General features: G+C 45.2%; 1 protein-coding gene across 12 annotated transcripts in view; it reads right to left on the bottom strand.

Annotated features, from left to right (window-relative positions):
• The window catches only part of Ptprm (protein tyrosine phosphatase receptor type M), a 649476-nt gene that overhangs the window by 347515 nt on the left and 284248 nt on the right, over positions 1-17713 (bottom strand). For all 12 annotated transcript variants that reach the window (XM_040752893.1, XM_040752897.1, XM_040752894.1 and 9 more), the window contains 2 exons: positions 17467-17582; positions 2874-3048 (listed from right to left, as the gene is read on the bottom strand). In XM_040752893.1, coding sequence (XP_040608827.1) covers positions 2874-3048; positions 17467-17582 — 291 coding nt within the window. The remainder of the gene's footprint in view (positions 1-2873; positions 3049-17466; positions 17583-17713) is intronic.

The following is a 17713-nucleotide window of genomic DNA, read 5'->3' as shown; positions in this document are numbered from 1 at the left end:
TCATTGTGCATTTTAATTTAACTTTCTCGCCCCCCCCACCGCCACCCTGAAAAATGTAAGATCATTGAAGTAGTAGAATCCAGTGTATTACCCCTGACTTTTGTGCCTGACTAGGAAGCAAAGGTCTGGTCCACAGTTACTAGAGAGGCAGAGACGGGGCAACTGCAGGTTCAAATCTAGCCTGAGCAACTGAAGTCTCTATGAAAATGTGGCTACAGACATACACACCGAGGAGGAGACAAATCTTGCGCTGGGAGTCTCACACTGCAGTTGTCACCAGCTTTGTCAGACTGAGGAGATGCAAAGGAGTGTTAGCACATCCTGTCAGTCATCCAGGGAAGCCCATGCTGTCCTCACACCGGAAGAAGTGGTGGAGGAAAAACAGAACAGGATCTCGCCCATTCCTCCTATCTACGTGCTCTCTGGCAGACTAGAATATTCTGTGCTGCTTCTAACTCCCAACAAGTTGTCCTCCACAAAGAGGCAGTTTTTAGAGATGGTGCCACATGTGCAATGGGAGCGTGGGGGGGGGGGGAGCAGGTGTCTGGCTGATTCCAGGGCAGCGGGGCAGCAACGGTAACTCAGACAAGGGGAGATCATCTCAGAGATGTGCACCAAGATGGGAGTTAAGTAATAACAGGAAAGGAAGGGTACAAGGATCAGAGAGAGGTAGGGGAGGAGGAGGAGGAAAAGGAGGAGGAGAAGGGGGAGGAGGAGGAGGAGGAAGAGGAAGAGGAAGAGGAAGAGGAGGAGGGGGCCATGGCTGGGAGCACCCAGGCCATTTCATCCACACTGAGGAATCTAATTTCCACACTACTATAACTTTGGCACTTTAGAGAGTCTTCAACAGGGCAGGGTGTGTAGAATTCAGTTCTGTTATGAATCCTAAGTTTGAACTCAAAATTTCATCCAGGCAGTCTAATTTTACTGCACACAAAAAATGCAACGTGGCAAAATATACGTTTCAAGTAAACATTGGGCATGTCCTCCCTTCTGCTGCCCATCTGTCTGTGCTTTGGTGAGTGGCTGTCAAGGCAGAGTCACCGGTAAGCCAGTATTGTGTCTCCTAAGCCAGCCGCTGGAGACAGGAACTCCACCAGACAGGATTCTCAGTCTTTTACAGCTTTCCTGATGGAGGCTATGCCCAGCCATTCTGGTTCAGCTGAGATATGGCAGGGCCGAGAGCTAAATAAATGACCTGGCATTGAAAGCTTTAAAAGCTGCTGTGGAGTCCCAAATGGAAATTATGTATACTAGCTCGAGCAACACCAACACCTGTAGTGGTGTATTATTTATGATTTATTAAAGCTCGCCCGAGGATTCAGAAAACAGAGTCAGCCACACGCCTTGGAAGCCAGGCACACACACCTTTAATCCCAGCAGCCAGAAGGTAGGAGGCGGTGGTACACACCTTTCATCCTAGGACTCAGGATTCAGAGATAAAATGAATCTCTGTGAGTCCAAGGCCACCCAGATCGATACAAGAGTGGATCAGTCTAAAAGGGAATCATAACTCATGTCTCTAATCCCACCATTAGGGAAGTACATAAGATGGAAGCAAGGTCTCAGAGAGGCTTTCCTTCTCCAGCCATGTACAGGAGAAGTCGCAGTTAGAGATTTGGTGGAGAGCTCCTACGTGGACCAGCCCTTGCAACCTGAGTTAGAGGGGAGAGCTAGGGCTGGCTGCTTTGCTTTCCTGATATGCAGCTTGAAGTTTTAATAAATCATGAATAGTGTATCACTACAAACGTTCCCTAGCCCCCTCCACACCGGGGTCTGACACCCACACACCCTCAGCTCACTCTTCACACATATGTGGTTTCTGCCATTGAGCCTCCCATGGGGCCCCATCGTTAGGTGGCCTATCTGTGGCCTGTGTCTCCCGAGCTTATTCCGGGATGCAAACCCAGTATTCTTCAAAACTGGCTGAAAAGACGGATGAGCTGTTCATAGGAACAGCCCACCCTGAAGGCACCACGTTTGTGATCTATATTCAAGAGATGCAAAGCAAAGGTATAAATGTAAGGCACAGGCTTGAGGAAGTGGCTTGGGGTATAACACATAAATCTTATGTTCTATCCCTGCCACCAAAACACTGAAAAATAAAATAAATAAAATATGCGATATTATTCGTCTCCCACAAGAAAAATTGGGTAGCCTGTCATAGTTGTCTAAAATGCCAGCATGGTACACGTGCAAGTTCAAATTATTCTATCTGGCACCAAAATTCCATCAGTAACTTGATGGGATAAACTCCTCTACCCACACCAAAAAAAAAAAAAGCATTAAATGAGCTCAAGCAAAATTATTTCCCTTCCTTCTGTTTTTTTTACCTCTCATCTCGCACCTTCTTGAATATAATGACTCAATTTTCCAGTCACAGGGAATATAATAATAGACACTAACTGGGACATTATGAGAGCTGAGACAGTGTTATCAATACGGCTTCCATGCTATAACAGGGCCTTTTTATACAGACACGGCTTCATTTTATTAACCATCTTGCTATCATAAACACACTGCCTGGTGAATATTTGCATTTTAAGTGATTTTTCTATCAGAAAAAAATTTTATTCCCTAAAACATTTTATAGGTTGTAATCTGTATCTACAGAGCTGGCAGACATCCTGGCTGACAGCATAGCCACTGCTCTGTATGCTACTAAACTAACATCAATCACATACATTTCTCAAAACCAGTGCTCACGTGCAAAATCCCTACTTTAAAATGCAATCCATCAATGTGGCTGATTACCCAGCTACCATTCAGAAACAGACAGGATAAGTTAGAGTATAAACAAATAATGAACAAACAACCATGGAAGCATGTCTATTTTAATACACTATTTGAAGGTATAAAAATGCATTAAATACCTTTAACTACCAATTCTGCATAGTTTGATATCCCAACACCTCCTTCTGTGCGAATCATGCAGCGGTACTTCCCAGCATCTCGCTTGGTCGTGTTGACAACATTAAACGAGGCTATGAATCTTCTGGAACTCATCACTTTTATCTCCTTCAAGGGGGCGTCTCGGACATCAATGCCCTGTGTCATCGAGTGTGGAAAGGACAGAAAGAAGCAATGTCAGTGGTCACATCAAGACATCGAGACACCTGATGGCAATTATCAATGCCACATTCATGCAAATCTTAACTCATGTGTTTATCCCCATGGACAGATGTTCCATAAGAAACCGCAATTCTGCCCTGTCAACAAAATGAAGACTGAAGGCTCCAAAATAAAGTGTGTAGAAATGTGTTGCTTGTACCTTTTAAAAGTTAAATAAACTTAGCAGGGGAGAAAAAATATACAAAACCTTTTTTTAAACTTTTCTTTCTATAAATATTTGGTTCTTCATAAGACCTTATCCTATATTTTTATTCTTTGTTAGAAAACAAAATTAAGACAACAACCACCCTGTTACTAATCCAATTTCTCTATGAGAAACCAAACAATTACCAAGACTAACACTCAAATCTACACCAGGCACCATCACCACGATCTCAGTGATGGACCCAGAGGACTAACACAAGCTTTATGACATTTCATAAAGGGAGGGAGAAGTCTTCCTGAATGCCCTGTACTCCAGTCCCCATGAGACGGCTTCCACTGTGGGGAAGCTTTGTGTTTTGTTATCCCTGTACAACAAGTCAAAATTTCAAAGTCTTGGAAATCCAATCATTGCAAGAGATGAAGGCGACAGAGAACATTGACAAATTCAGTTCTACATTTTTAGTAAGTCTTAGAAATCTGCTATCTTCTCTAGGCTGTTTATATTAGTAGAAAACAACAGCCCAAGATCAAGGCCATATGATGCCAAGGCCTATGTCCATCATACATCCAGAAGTCATGCTTGGGGTTGCCAGGATGTGCTATGATTGAATCAGACACCCCGGGTCCAAACGCTGAACCACTCACTGGTAGACATCCACCAGTGCTGGCCTGGGAGGGGAAGGGGAAGACGGGTGCCTGGCGGAAGTCACAAAGGGGAATGGCTGCAGATCCTGTGGGTTCGAGGAAGTGATATGTGCCTGGACGGTGAATTAGAAAGTAGCCAAACAAGGGATCGGTGAGGGAAGACCATTGTAGTCACACAAACCAGTAAGGGAAGCCCAGTATGATCAGAAAGACGGACAGTAGCAAGAGGAACTTGGATTTGAAGACTATACTAAAATGTGCTCATTTACTGCTATAAAAACACAAGGCCACACAACCGGAAAGCCCGCCTGCGTGGCTCAGCGACTTCCGCCACACAAATAAACCAACAAAGCAGCATTTATCTTTGGCACTTTGGGACAGTCAGTCTTGCGAAACATGAGTTTGGGGGTTTAGCCTGACTGAGGAGCTAAGCAAAATGTCATCATTGAAGGTGATGTGTCCTCCTCGGGGATCCACTTTCCTGACCTAAGAAAGAGATGATGCAATTCACTCTCAGGGCCACCGTGAGACACACAGGACATATGCGAGGACCCTGGCATAATGACTGGCGGTGCACATCCCCATTCCAGCCTTGGACAAAATGAGCAGCGACTTCCAGGAGAGAACCCCGCCTCTGCTTCTGACACGCTGGCGACTGCAGCCTCAGACCACAGTGTGCAGAAGCCATGGACGGGCTTGCGGGTACTGAAGCACTGAATGAAACAGACTCACTCACCCAGTCACTAGCAACGCACAAGGCCCCCCACATGTGAGGCGCTGCTGTAAAACACACAGGTTGGAGGAACCCTGTCCTCACAGCAGTTAGATCCCCAAAGATGGGGCTGAGTTACACACTTTTGCACTCCCCTAGGCAGCTCCACCCTTGGCCAGGGAGAGAGCAGTCAGGAGTGCTGCATTAACAGAGTTCCTGCTACTTGGAAGGAAACTGTCAGGAATAGGGAAGACGGGTTCCTCCAGCATTGTTTTTGGCAATAGCTGTAAAAGCAGCTTTACTTATACCTTTAAAAAAAGCAAATCAAAATGTAAACACATATGTCTTGATTTGTGTGTTTTACTAAACTCATAACTTTGATCTAACTAATAGCACCAAAACATACAAAACAAAACACAATTAAGATCTGGCATTAACAATACATCCAGGAGGAAGGAAGCAGCCTTCCCTCTCTGAACTCCATAGGTTTGCTCTCTGGTAAAATCGCATAATCAAATATTGCTAACAGAATAGACCTGACACCGACAGCCTTTAAAAGTGGAATGGTTTATTTTCCAAACTGAAAAATGAAACCTAACTTCTTGATCGAGTGAAATGGTAAACCCCACTGAAAGGCAAACTGCATATTGGCAAGTATTTGTTTACCAGCAGTGTGAGGGCAAAAGGCCAGGGGATTGTCTACTGTTTATATTTACTTAAGCATATGCCCACAAGAACAAACACGTTTAAAAACGTTTTATTTACTTTTTTGTCACTCCAATAACAATCCTGCAGTACTTTTCCTAGCAACCGGACCACACCCCTTACCCGGACAGGCAGCCTTCCTCTTGCTGTCTGGAATGTGAGGCACACTATTGCAACCTCTCACTCCTTTTGACTAAAGGACGTGTCAGAGGTTTTGGGTGCCTCTCCGCTAACAATCTCACACAACTCGTAGGGGGCAGGGTGGGCAGAACGGAGTCTCCGACAGCATCTATATTCCTGTCGCCAGAGCGTAAGAATGCACCCTTTCGGTGCTAAAAAGAAAGCTTGCGCTTGTGATGAAAATAAGTAATTAAGAGACTGGGAGCCATGCTGGGTTATCGAGGTGTCCTGGGGCTATCACAGGGTCTTCAGGAGAGGATATGGAAGCTCGAATGTGGAGGAAGACGCAGCGGAGAGATGGGAGGGGACAATGCCATCTGAAGATGACATGCGGAACTAGAGACAAGACATGAAGGAAGAAGCTGGAGAAGCCAAGGCACGGGTCGCCCCTGAGATTCCCAGAATAAATCAACCTAGCTGTCACTGTACGTGGAGGCCTTCTGCTCTTCCGAAGTGTAAGACAGTGAAGCCCAGGAGTTCCTGGAGTTTTGTTACAGTCGCAATAAGAAAATAATATAGCAGCCACTAGGGTAATGAAATGCCACATGGCTTTTGATGGTGTATAGACATTGTGACCTTAATTCCCCGAGCTGTTCAACAAACGTTTAAGGTCATGTTGAGTCTTTCGTCAATGAGAGAGTTCAACCCAAAGCAACCACTGAAGCCAAAAACCAAAGGACAAAGGTGGGCACGTACTTCTCAACCGCAAAAACTTATCGGGAAAACAGCGTTAATCAAACAGACATGGCAGGCTTGGCATGAGGGCAGGCATGGAGTGGTGGAATAGAATCAAGAGCCCAGACATGAAGCCTCATAGACATCACACACTGATGTGTGTCAGGCTTCTTAGACCAACCATTCAGTCAGGAATGAATGGTGCTTTCGACAGTGGTAGTGAAACTGGATAGCCACTGACCAAAACAAAACAAAACACCAAAAAAAAAAAAGGAATTAATTCTTAGCTTTGTTACATGCAAGAGCAAAGTCTAAATCAAACACCTAACCTCAGGAGCTAACATTATAAATCAAGGGAAAACTTTAATGATCCTAGGTGTGGCCCTGGTGCTCTTAACTGTGATGCCTAGATCACAGTAATCACGACTACATCGGAATCGCACATTTCACTGCATAAAGAATCACGATTTGGATGGGGACACAGCTCAGGGAGCAAAACCATTGCCGTGCGAGCTTTAGGACTGGAGTTCAGGTCCCCAGGATTCCCATAGATGCCAGGTGGGTGTGATGGCACACTGTAATCCAGTGCCTAGGACACAGAGACAGAGAATCCTGGAGGCAAGCTGGATAGATAGCCAGAACAGAAACAGAGAGCTCCAGGTGCAGCGAGAGACCCTGCCTTGACAGACAATATGAGGAGCGGTCAAGAAAAGCATCTAATGTCAGTCTTAGGCTCGCACACACATACCCCACACACAAATACCCCTGCATACATGCACTGTGCAAACAAGAAAGGAACCGCCCAGAAAGCAAAGTACCAGCCCGCAACGTGGGGAAAGCTTTCGTAAACCGTGTGGCTGAAATCCTACAACTCATCAACAGCTGTTAAAATTTTCATCCAACCACCGGGCAAGAGACGCTCTCCCTGAGGAAGTCATGCCCGTGGCCAACTGGCGCACACGAGATGGTGTTCAGCATCGTCCGTCATTAGGTGAACACGAATCAAAACCGCAATGACACGCCAGCCCACACTAGGCCAGACAGCTTAGTGCCAGGTACGCACGGGGGGGGGGGGGGACGGGGGGGGCAAGCGCAGGATGGATGCGGGAAACCGGGACCCTGCGCATGACGGCTCTGGGTGATGGAGTCCCTGTGGAGACACCACTAGTCTACAAAAAGCTGAACGCAAAATGACCGTAGGGCCCAGCAATTCTACCATCTGAGGGCAGAGCCAACAGAGGCTCTCAGAGACTTGATGCCGTTGGCCAAGGCAGCGCCAGTCACCGTGGTTCAAGATGTGGAAACAATCTCTTTCCACCAATGGGAGAATTAATGAGCCAGGCGAAATGTACTCATAGCATGGAATCTCATTTGGTCCCAGAAAGGAAGGAAATTCTGACAAATGCTACAACGTGGAAAATCCTGAAAGACATTATGTTAAGTGAAATGCATTAGTCGTAAAAGGTAAACACTGTCTACGTCCCCTTGTGTGGAAAAAAAAAAAACAGGTATTTTAAAAACTAAATACTCTTGTCAATTAGAGATAAATATCATCATTACTTTAGTGTACTGTGGATTTTTTTTCAATATCAACCTTTATTTTAGGTTAAGTAAAATCTGAAATGATGGCCCAAACCACACAGACAGGTTTATATCTTCCTTTAGGCATTCAGTGAGGTCCACAGACCCTTTTCATATTTCATATATTATTAGGTAGCTGATGAATAAAACATACATATAATAAGAACTTTGGTTATGAGAATCCAAATATTCAACAGAATGCTTCTATTTAATTTTGTGGTATCGTGTGGCTTTTATAGGGTGAAATTATTTTTCTTACTAGATAGGATTTTAATAAGAAAATTAATCTCACTTTTATTATTTTTAAAAATGGCTGCCGAGTGCTCAACCCTTAAGGGAATATCCGCCATTCCTCTAAGACTCGGGGTCCATCACAGGAAAAGGGAGCAGAGAAAACTTCAGAAACTCCACAACGGGGGAGGAGAACAAAGAGACAGTGCAGACTTTGGGACACGCCCCGACATCGCACTCGTGGCCTCACAGGGGCTGCAGTGACCAGCACGGGTCTGCGCAGGACCAGACTCCTCAACCTCCAGTCATGGGCTGGGGATGGCCTCATGGGGTCAGGCTCCTCCTGGAGTTCCTGGTAGATGGTGACTTTTGGGGCAACAGGAATCCTTTGGCTTAAGAGGTGTAGCCATGGAGCTACCCGTGTTCCATTGGAGAGTTCCACACACATGTCCAAGGGAATAGTGGAGTCACACAGAAAAGAGAGTCAAACCAAAGCTGTGATAGTGGGGGGAGGGAGGAGTGGGGGAGCTTAAGGCTGGGATGGGGCTTTAGTGGAAGAAAGAGGCATCGGGGAAGTTGGGGGGTGTGTATGAAAAGGACGTAGTAAATACGCACGTGAAACAGTCAATGCATAAATTAATACTTAATTTTTTAAAGAACAATTCCCTATTAGATACCGGGACATAAAATATAGTAGGCCTCTGTATAAGACAAGGATTTCTTGAAATGTACCTCGTTAGGAAATGTAAGTGTGGAGTTTTCAAAAGGGGGAATATTGAAACCTACGTCAGAAAAGATTCGGTGGGTACTACTGCCAAGTGTATTTAGCATTCTTCCCAGTCTCTCAACACTGGTGCCTCATCTCTTAGCAAAAGGACAGCACAGGGTACAGGGACCAGGAACAGAGCCCAGAGCGTCCTTTAAGATACAGCTTATCGTGTAAGACGGAAGGCAAAGCATGACAACCGTGTGTCCAGGGTAGCCAAACACACACAAGATAGAATGTGAAGAAGCATGACAATCGCATGCCCAGGGTACTCAAAGGACACACAAGGCAGAACGTGAAGCATGACAATCACATGTCTAGGGTGGCCAAAGGATCATTGTTCTGACTTTTGTGAACTTCATGCAGAGACATACAACAATGGTGCCTGAGAGGAAGCAGTCTCCCTGGGCTAAACACCCCACTTTGTGAGTCCCAGAGCACTGTAAAGTATGCCCGTATTCCAAGTGAACAGGCCAGGAGAAAGTACTGATAGTGATTTCAATTATGCTTGCAACTGTCTTTAGGCAATGGGCTCACCGGAAGACTCCAAATGAATAGTGATTTACCACCAAAAGGAGCCACATTAAGTCTTTTAGGAATATCTATGCCATAATCAGAGCAGTGATTGAGGGAGATGGAGGCCTAGGAGGTGAGCAGCGGTTTTTGAGGAAATTAATCAATCTCAGGCATTTTGGAGCTGTTCTGAGTAGGTGAGCTTAGAAGACGAGAGGAGGGGTGCTTGCACAGTCACATGACTGGGGATGAGCTACCTCATCCAGTCCCCCACAGCAGGAAGAGGTGTGGTCACCCACTTTCAAGTCGGGCCCCTCTGCAAGATGCCAACTACATCCTCTCCACTGAGACCACGCAGGACGGGGGACAATTCCTCCCTTTGGCTTACACCACCTACATGGAACCTCACCGAATAGCTCGGCAGATCTAGTTTCTCCAGCCTATGGCCTTCTCTGCTGGATAATGGAGACACTGATTTGCTGAGCTGCAGAGAAGTATGTTTGCATCTGCTGCTCTCCCTCTGGGAACTGAGCCAGGGCCACGCCTGCCTTCCTTTCTCATGGGGGAGCCTCAGATTCTTGGAAGCCGGATAAACAAGGACACTCCATGATGAGCAGCATGAGAAAAACAAAAATAAGAAAAATCTGTGTAGGGTTTAGAGTTCATAGTCCAAAAGTGGGGTGTGTGTATGTGTATATATATATAATGTATATGTATATGTGTATATATGTATGAGAGAGAGAGAGAGAGAGAGAGAGAGAGAGAGAGAGAGAGAGAGAGAGAGAGAGAGAGAGAGCCTCTCTTCTGCTCTCTGGATGCATCCACCCTGACCTCTAGTCCAAACTCAAAGCCTGATTTCTAATCCCAGCCCCATGGCTGCTATGCAGAAAACTCCCCCACCATTACCCTGACTTCTGTGGCTTCACCCAAACGTGCACCAGATCTTATGACCTCCTTGACCAAGTTACATGAAATCACTAAAGGACCTTGGGTAATTAGATCATCCTAGGATCTCTCTAGATAACGCACATGCTCTCAGGCACACAGAGCAAGCCTTGCTCTTTAAATTGGAGTCATGCAAAAACACGCTAGGTTGAAATTCATGCAGACTGGAAGGCTTTCTGTGGTCTCTGAATGCTCAGACCTGTCAAATAGATGCAGCTGTAGATGGGTACCCGACTAAAACAATAATGGATGTGATTTTCAGCATTGATTTAGACAGTAAATGGTTCCTATAGCAACAGAAGACAGTCCACTTTCTCTGTTCCTGGTATTTTCTGTGTGGTAAGTGATGTTAAATTTATGCTTTAATATATATGGTGTAAAATACTCGAGTTAAGCTTGCTGAAGGCACCATAATTTTACCTCTTTACGAATCATTTTGTGGCTTTTATACCTAATAACAAAACGGTTCTGATATACAGTTGTGATTTTCCCCCATTATCTATAAATGAAGCTAAAAGCCACTGCAGACCTCATGTGAGCGGTCCTTCCGTCCTCTCCAGCCGGAGCAACGCACATGTGAACCCTCACACACAAAAACACAAGCTAAAATTCTAATTTAATTGGCAATTTGAATCCCTTCCCAGTGCTCATGAATCCTTGACAAATGTCTAGGTTTCCCACTGTGCTAGGTAAGGAACATGGTGGGTTAGGAGACAGTGCTGGCTTTTGACACCACCAATGCTCCCCCAGGAAAGTAAACAGGGCACTCCCCGAGACTCGGCTGCATCTTCCATATGAGGGTTGCATGTTCTGCGAGGATCGATGGGAAAGTTTACCAGGAAACCAATACCCAGAGCTCAGATATCACCTACTATGTGGCCCAGAGTAGGCCCAGAGCTCAGATATCACCTACTATGTGGCATTGCTCTGTAAGTCATGGCGTATCTTCCCAGCCTCTGCTAAGTTCAGTGATACAGGGAGTGGTTCCTGTGATCCGAGCCATTTGCTCACGAGCCAGGCTCTGCTGTAAGTCGGGGGTTCAAGAGAACCACTGTGGTCTCTCTCTCCATCTCTGTCTCTGTCTATCTCTCTGTCTCTGTCTCTCTGTCTTTGTCACTGTCTCACTCTGTCTCTCTCTGTCTCTGTCTCTCTCTCAAACTAAAAGCATCTAAGATTGCTGAGTCAAGCAATTGTTGGACCCAGAAGTAACACTTTTTTCCCCCTCTGGTTGGGGTGATTATAACTAGCTGAGTAGAATCATGCAACAAACTACAAGTTTAAAATCCAAGTGAAGTTATATTTACTTTTTTCCTCTAAGAAAAACACTCCCAAATTAGGAGCTTACAATTAGATTTCTATAAAAAGTGGAAGGGGCCGGGTCGGGCAGTCACTATTCTGTCAGGGGTGTTTCCAGGGGTAAACTCAGCAGAACGGCCTTATTAGAGGTTTGTAGCTGTGATTTTTATCAGGTCGCATGACAAACGCTTCGACACATACAACTTCGAGAAAGTGTTATGATGGAATAATGACGTGGAGGAAAGGGATGGAAAGTGGGGGTAGGAAGACAAAAGACCTCTAGCAGGGTCTGTCTGTATTAGTCAGCTTTGACCGCTTCCTATCATGCCCGCTGTCTGTCTAAACCAGCAAAGTCTTCACGTTAAAGACCTTTTCTGTGGACAGAAGCCAGGGGCCTAAGCAAGTGTCTCAGGATGCCTGTCACCATAATGTGGCCGCGGAGGTTCATCTAGAGAGGACGTTTCCTCAATGAAGGCACAGATAGGCAAGTGTCTCACAGGCACTATGCTATTCCAGGCGCGGGATAATAAGGGATAATTTTAAAGCCTCCTTCATAGTAACTGCATTTCATTTCTAAACTAAGTTTATTTGTTTTGTGTTTATGTGTGTGCACATACGTGTCGGCATGTCCTCCTGCACAGGTACCATGGCAGGCATGTGCAGGTCAGAGTTTTCTCTTTCCAGCATGTGTGAGTCTGAGGGGTTGGCCTTGCGGCATGAGGCTTGGTGGCAAGCATTCTAAAGTCACTGAGCAATCCTGCTGGCCCCAGTAACTACATCTTATTTCCTTTTCTATTTCTAAGAACTGACACACACCACAAAATCATTTGAAAACACTATTTTGTCACCTCTTTATAACAAACATCAAATTTCATATAGCCATACGTAGCTTCAAGAGTAACGACTGCAGAATAAAAGCATCTCAGAAAGTCCTCATGAGATGAGAAAACCATCAAAAGCAGTAAAATACACATGAAAAAGTACAGAAGATTTTTAAATTCTGCTTGCTCTTTCTCAGTGTGTGTGTGCGTGCGTGCGTGTGTGTGTGTGTGTGTGTGCATGTGTGTGTTCCTGAGGTGTTTTCAAAATCAGGCTTAAAAAGTGATCAAAAGTTGGTAACAACATGAAATAATGTCCCATTTTGGGTGCTTGGGTGGTTTACATAAACAGATCTGATTTTAGTGTCTTGCTTGGTAAAATACCGTATTTAAATGCATGCGCTGCCGTATCTGATGACACCTATCAAACACCTGCAAAGACTTCATAATCTCGCAGATTCACATTGCACAAAATGCTGCCTTTAGGTTTCTGCAGGTATAAAGATGGGCACTCATCCTACTGAGTTTTATTTTCTCTGTTTTTATTTCATTCTGCATTTTAGAAAAATCCCACCCGCCCTGATACTAGCCTCATCCCCGAGGTGAGAGGTAGCTCTTAGTGACAAAAGGGTATCTATAAGGAGGTGGAGAGTCAGCTCAGCAATGACTAGCCCTTTCCACTCTTCCAGAACATTCAAGTTTGGTTCCCGATGTCACATCTAGGGGCTCACAACAGCCTGTAACACTACCTCCAGGGGATCCGATGAACTCTTCTGACCTCCGAGGGCAATGTCACACACATGGCATGCATTCACACAAACACTTGTACACACACAAAAATAAAACCTTTAACATTTTTCTTCCTTACGTTTCATCAGATTAGTTACTATTTTGTGACACTACAACAAGGGGGTATTTAAAGTACCATCCAAACAATTAAATCTTTGGACGTTTCATGTAGGTGTGGACCAGCATGTACCTGGCATACATGTGGACACACAGACGTCTTCCCTAAGGTCTGTTATTAACTAACAAGGTCAGATTCTTTGAGGTCCACATCACCAGTTCACCCAGTTAGAGTATAGACACAGGTTTCTGCTATTCCTACCTACACGGTTTACCTCTGTGGCTTACAGGGCTGACTCTCAGTCCCCTTACATGTCAAATAGATGTAACAAGACAGGAGGGACCCAAGAAACTCTGCACCCAGTGCTTACTGTGGGCGTTCTAAAGGCTGTCACACGGCAATGAAAGTGCCAATGACTAAACTCAAAAGCACCCAAGTGCCCCCAAGGAAACATCCACCATAGATGTCTAAACCCTGCTTTACTCTTGGGGAGATTCATACCATAGAGGACCCTAAAATTTTTTTCTCTCTCAATCATTCTGTGCATGGACCTTCTTTAAAAACCCTAGTGAGATGACACGCGGAAAACCAATTTTGGAATTGCTACAGCTTCACAAGCATTGCGCATGGAGTATCCCTAATCAGAAATGTTTGAAGAAGAAGTCAGTGTTCAGCTTGGTTCAGATTTTCAGATGTTTGCATATAGATAATGAGTTATTAATGATAAGATCTAGGGCTAGGGAAATGTCTGAGTGGATAAAGGACTTGCCACACAAGCTTGAGTACTGGAATTTTGATGCCCAGAAATCACCTAAAAGGCAAGCAGGCATGGCAGATGCCTGTAATCTCAGAACTCTGGACACAGAGACAGGGTATGGACTGGGCAAACTGGCTAGCTAGACCAGATGGAATTGGTGAACTTCAGGTTCAAATGTAGACCTCAACTCAAATGAATACAGCACACAAGCACTCACATATGCACAATTCACATATATACAAACATGCACATACATACTTAATATAAAATAATGAAAAATGACATCCACATCTACAAAAGATATTCAGTTACATTTCAGATATACCTTATGTACACAGGCCAAAAATATTTTTAGGATATTTTTAATAATTTTGTGTATGGGTCTGCTCCAAAAGCTGCTCATAAAAAAAATCAACACTTTCTCACAGAGTGCCTACTCAACTGGAAGTCATCAATAATTTCATAGTAGAATTACCTGATCATCATAAGATTCACAAACCAAATAGCATCCCGAGAAGCTGGATAAACTAAACTTTACTCAAGAATCCAGTCATGTAAGTTCTGTGGCTACCACGCCCCATCTTGGGGCTGTCACACCCCATCTTGACATAGACACATGGAAACTTTCAGGCATGACAAAGGCAGATGATTGGCGGGGGAAAAGTCTGGGAGACAGGAGAAGGAAAACCTCACAGGGTCAAACTGGAAAGAATTCACCAATATTATAATGCTTATCTAACAGAACATGAAAACTAGAGAGGCCTTGGACACAAAACTGGACATGAAAAGCATACTGAGCTGTCTACGTACCCAAAGACTGAAAAAAGAAAACAACAAATCAAAAATATTTGAAAGCCATATCTGAAAGCCATCAACATGGCTTGTGTCTCCAGTTCTAGCCCTTGGGAGGCTGGGTAAGAAAATGTCCTGGGCTACACAGTAAGTTTCGGGTCAGTCTTGTTCTATAGCACAATCCTACAACAGGACAAAGAAACCATTTGCTGAAGACAGACAGTCTTTGCCCTTGCCCTTAGGTCCTGAGAAGTCCAGCACAGCACCAACACATATCCTTAACGCTGTACTAGTTATGATACACTCTCATGAGATTATTTCAGCATGTGATACTATGTGTATAGGTTGCACACAACACTGGGTCATTTTATACAGAGAACCTAAGCATCCGAGGACTGTGTTACCTACTGGCCCCTTACCCCAAACTCCAGGGACATTGAGGGACTACTGTTAAGGTACATATTATGCATGTTCTTCCATTCCAATTCACCCATTTTGCTTCAGGTGAGTTACTTTCAACGCTTGCTTAACAATGGAATCACACGGATGACATTTGATGTCCAAGTGATGAAATACTGGAAGAGGGCCTCCTCCTTCAGACCCATTAAATCAGAATCAGAGTGAGCCTGAAATCCCTTATTATCCCAAGGTAACTCTACAGTAGAGGTGGGATGGAAAAGTCTACAGCACGATTTCTCTCTCTCCCCGCAAAACAGACATCAGCTGTCTCCGTATAGCATGCTAGACACCGTTTAAAACCAACACTTCCATTACTGGTAATGAACTTATGATTGGAATCCCAAGTAGACTAAGGCACTGAATCAGAGGACTCCTGAGTCTGGGGTATTGTCCGACGTGCCAGTGAGTCCTTGGGAATATCCCCTATGATTTCAGACCTGAGCTCACACTTCTCAGTGCCCTCCTAAGTGGGGTGCACAAGAAAGACAAGAGCCATAAACTAGTTTCTCATAAATAAATAAATAACCCTACAGATAATGACGAAAATAATAGTGTCGTTTTTTAAAAGGTGGTAAATGCTTCATGGAAAATGTCAATAAAAGACGTGTCTATTTCCTTCACCAAAACAACACACAGCCCATCTGGGTCTCATTAACACTAACATCCACCCACTCAGGCAATAATCCTATATCCCTAGCATGATAACTTCAAATAACTGAACTATGGGATAAAAAAGATAGGTAAAAGTTACTGACTTAGATCAGTCTCCACCAGCGACAAAAAGCTTTTAGGGTAGTGATGATAGACAAAACTTTCAGAAACAAAGAAGAAAGGAAGGCTGGATCGAGAGAACATGTGTTTCTAAACTTCTATACATATCCTTCCTTCCTGGAGCAAGGGTCCTTGATAAGGGCCAGGATACAGGAGGAATAGGTGACAGCCAGATTGTAAGGCGGGCTCTGTGTAGTGGGACGCCTCCTCCTCAGACCACTCCCCCACCTGACAGCCCACCCTGGATTCATCCGAGATGTTCGGCTATGTCCCACTCCCCCCCAACCCCCCCAAAAAATATAGAGAAATACAAATGACCAGCTAAACTGTAGTGGCGGAAAGGGATAAAGGATTTAAAGTTCGTATGAGTGACACCTCACAGTCATCATCCCGTGGCTGAAGTGTGAGAAGAATGGTAGGAGGCAGAGACGGGATGGGTGCAGGAAGGGAAACAAAAAGACGAAAGCTGGCTAAAACACAGAGCGCCTCAGCTGGGTAGCACGCTTAAAACCGTAAATACAATAACAACATAAAAGTGTAAAAGGCCCGGGGTTGCATAAGGGCCCAGCATGCATAAGGGCCGGGGCTTGATCCCAGCACTGCAGAAACAAACAACCAAGACTCCAGACACAACAAAAGAAGCGAAGGAACGGAAAGGGTGCTCTGGGAGAATTGAGGAACGAGCAGCCTGCAGAGGAATACTTAAAAGTCACAAGAAGTGATGCGACAGGATGTCACCAAGGAGAACATCCCCAACACACACACACACACACACACACACACACACACACACACACACACACACACACACACACACACACACTGCCCTGCAGCCTAAGGAAGGGAGTGGCATTCTGTGGGGAGGAGGTCGCTGACATCCACTCATCTGTCACAACTCCTCAGGTGGGCACAGGGTCCAGGGGCTGTCCGTCACACAGAATGTGAAGAGAAGGACCTGGAGGCCTTACTGCACGGACGGCCATGCCCATATGAAAGCATAGACATGCATAGCTTAAATGCTTGAAACTAATGGGAGTTGCTTGAAAACTCAGCGTACAGAAAGGTCTACAAGAGCAAGCTCACCTTCCTTCTTTCCTTGGGATGTCGCACATGCGTGTGAGCGTGCGTGCGTGCGTGTGTGTGTGTGCATGCGCGTGCGCACATGCACACGTGTGTGGAGAGAGAGACTGGGGTGAGATTCTTTGGGTTATTTTTCTTCACTGGAAGAGGAGGGAGTAGCAATGTGGTTTAGAATTTAAGGTTCTTTGCTATACCTAATTTGACAAAAATCTGTCAAAGGAGATCACCAAGAAAAAAGCAATGGGGGGGGTGCTAACAGAAATTCTGAAAGGACAAGTGGGGAAAATTTGCCCAGCTAAGGTTGGAAACCCGGAGATGCAACTGATGTGCAAAGAATGTTCTGGAGCAGTGTCTGCTTTGGTGTGATGCGGCTGTCCTGCTGCCGCCTGCCGGGACAGTGGAAGCCGGTGCACGTACCTGCAGCCAGAGCCGGTCCCCAGCCACGGTCCTGCCGATGGCACTGCACTGGAAGGTAGCGAACTGGCCGGCGTTCACCTCCACGTTCTGGATCCGCAGGAAGTGGGGAGTTCTAGCTGCATGCGGGAAAAGAAGTCAAGGAATTAAAAGTGGGACCGGCAACCAGAACCCCCACTTCCCATCGGGGCCTTTCTGCTGTGTTCATCTTGGGGGGAAAAGAACGTTTGTACTTGTAAAAAAAACTTTA

The sequence above is a fragment of the Mesocricetus auratus genome, unplaced genomic scaffold (assembly GCF_017639785.1).
Source record: "Mesocricetus auratus isolate SY011 unplaced genomic scaffold, BCM_Maur_2.0 Super-Scaffold_100010, whole genome shotgun sequence".
Classification (NCBI taxonomy): Eukaryota; Metazoa; Chordata; class Mammalia; order Rodentia; family Cricetidae; genus Mesocricetus; species Mesocricetus auratus.
This window is presented reverse-complemented; position numbering and strand designations above follow the sequence as displayed.